This window comes from Puntigrus tetrazona, chromosome 4 (assembly GCF_018831695.1).
Source record: "Puntigrus tetrazona isolate hp1 chromosome 4, ASM1883169v1, whole genome shotgun sequence".
Classification (NCBI taxonomy): domain Eukaryota; kingdom Metazoa; phylum Chordata; class Actinopteri; order Cypriniformes; family Cyprinidae; genus Puntigrus; species Puntigrus tetrazona.
The window spans coordinates 21,180,946-21,182,052 of record NC_056702.1 but is presented as its reverse complement, the minus strand read 5'-3'; the positions used below and the strand labels follow the sequence as shown (position 1 = coordinate 21,182,052).

Here is a 1,107-nt window from a genome sequence, read left to right as displayed (position 1 = left end):
CTGCACAGAGACTGTTTTTCCAATGCCAGCAACTCCCTTTGTCAGCACAGTTCTGATGTCTTTGTCTTGTCCAGGTAAAGGTCTGAAGATATCACTGCATTTGATAGCTGTGTCCTCTCTTGCTTCTCTCCTGGATTGTGTCTCAATCTGTCTCACCTCATGCTCATTATTGATCTCTCCTCTCTCACTCTCTGTGATGTAGAGCTCTGTGTAGATCTCATTCAGCAGTGTTGGGTTTCTCTGTGTCGCTGTTCCCTCACACAGACACTCAAACTTCTTCAGCAGATTTGATCTAAATGTGTTGAGGACTTCATGACTGTAAAATAAAACCAATAAGCATAATGCTTCATGTATTCCGTTTGACATCTTCAAATCATATCTCTTACAGAAATGTTATACCTGAGAACAGGCCGCGTATCTCCTCTCTTAATATCTAAAGACTGAATCACAGATGTCTCTCTCTTCATAGACACACAGCTGGACTCTGCTTCTGAACTGTTCTGATGAACTGAACTAAAATAGAAAACAGAGAGAAATTCAACATTTCATACAGTGTATGTACAAAAATGATTGACTTCAATTTGAAAACATACGATAATATAAATTGTATATCAAAACACCATATAAGTGTCATACCTCTTAAAGTTCACTGGCGGATCCATAGACCTGTCACTCTTCATAGACAAACAGCTGGACTCTACTTCTGATCTCTTCTGATGAACTGAACTAAAACAGAACAGATGTTTTTTTCATTTCATATTCATATTCTTTATAATCAGAATTATAAAGAATATTTCAAAAGTGTTTTTTATTTTTTTTTAAATATTGCAAGTGTTTATGGTTTTATTTCTGTAAGAGAAAGGCTTCACTGTGTCCCTCAAAGTACCTGCAGGTTGGAGAATACTCTTCATCTCCAGATGTTTCTGTTTCATTCATGATGAATCTGAACAGTTTGATCTCCAACACTGACTCTAGATGGAAATGACAATCACAAAAACTACAGTAACTAAATAAACAGCTCATATTGTTATACGTCCTTTTATTAGGACTATATTTATCAAGATTATATAATAACCTGATATTAAATAAGACGTGAGAATGCATGAG

The 1,107-nt window shown here is 35.8% G+C and overlaps 2 protein-coding genes across 2 annotated transcripts in view; one reads left to right on the top strand and one right to left on the bottom strand.

Moving 5' to 3' along the window:
• Positions 1 to 1,107, top strand: part of LOC122342952 (NACHT, LRR and PYD domains-containing protein 3-like) — a 924,523-nt gene that overhangs the window by 310,849 nt on the left and 612,567 nt on the right. The window lies entirely within an intron of this gene.
• The window catches only part of LOC122342287, a 5,207-nt gene that overhangs the window by 709 nt on the left and 3,391 nt on the right, over positions 1 to 1,107 (bottom strand). Inside the window, exons 5-8 of the mRNA XM_043236084.1 lie at positions 887 to 971; positions 637 to 726; positions 400 to 513; positions 7 to 316 (exon numbers count right to left, since the gene is read on the bottom strand). Of these exons, the coding sequence (XP_043092019.1) occupies positions 7 to 316; positions 400 to 513; positions 637 to 726; positions 887 to 971 (599 nt within the window). The remainder of the gene's footprint in view (positions 1 to 6; positions 317 to 399; positions 514 to 636; positions 727 to 886; positions 972 to 1,107) is intronic.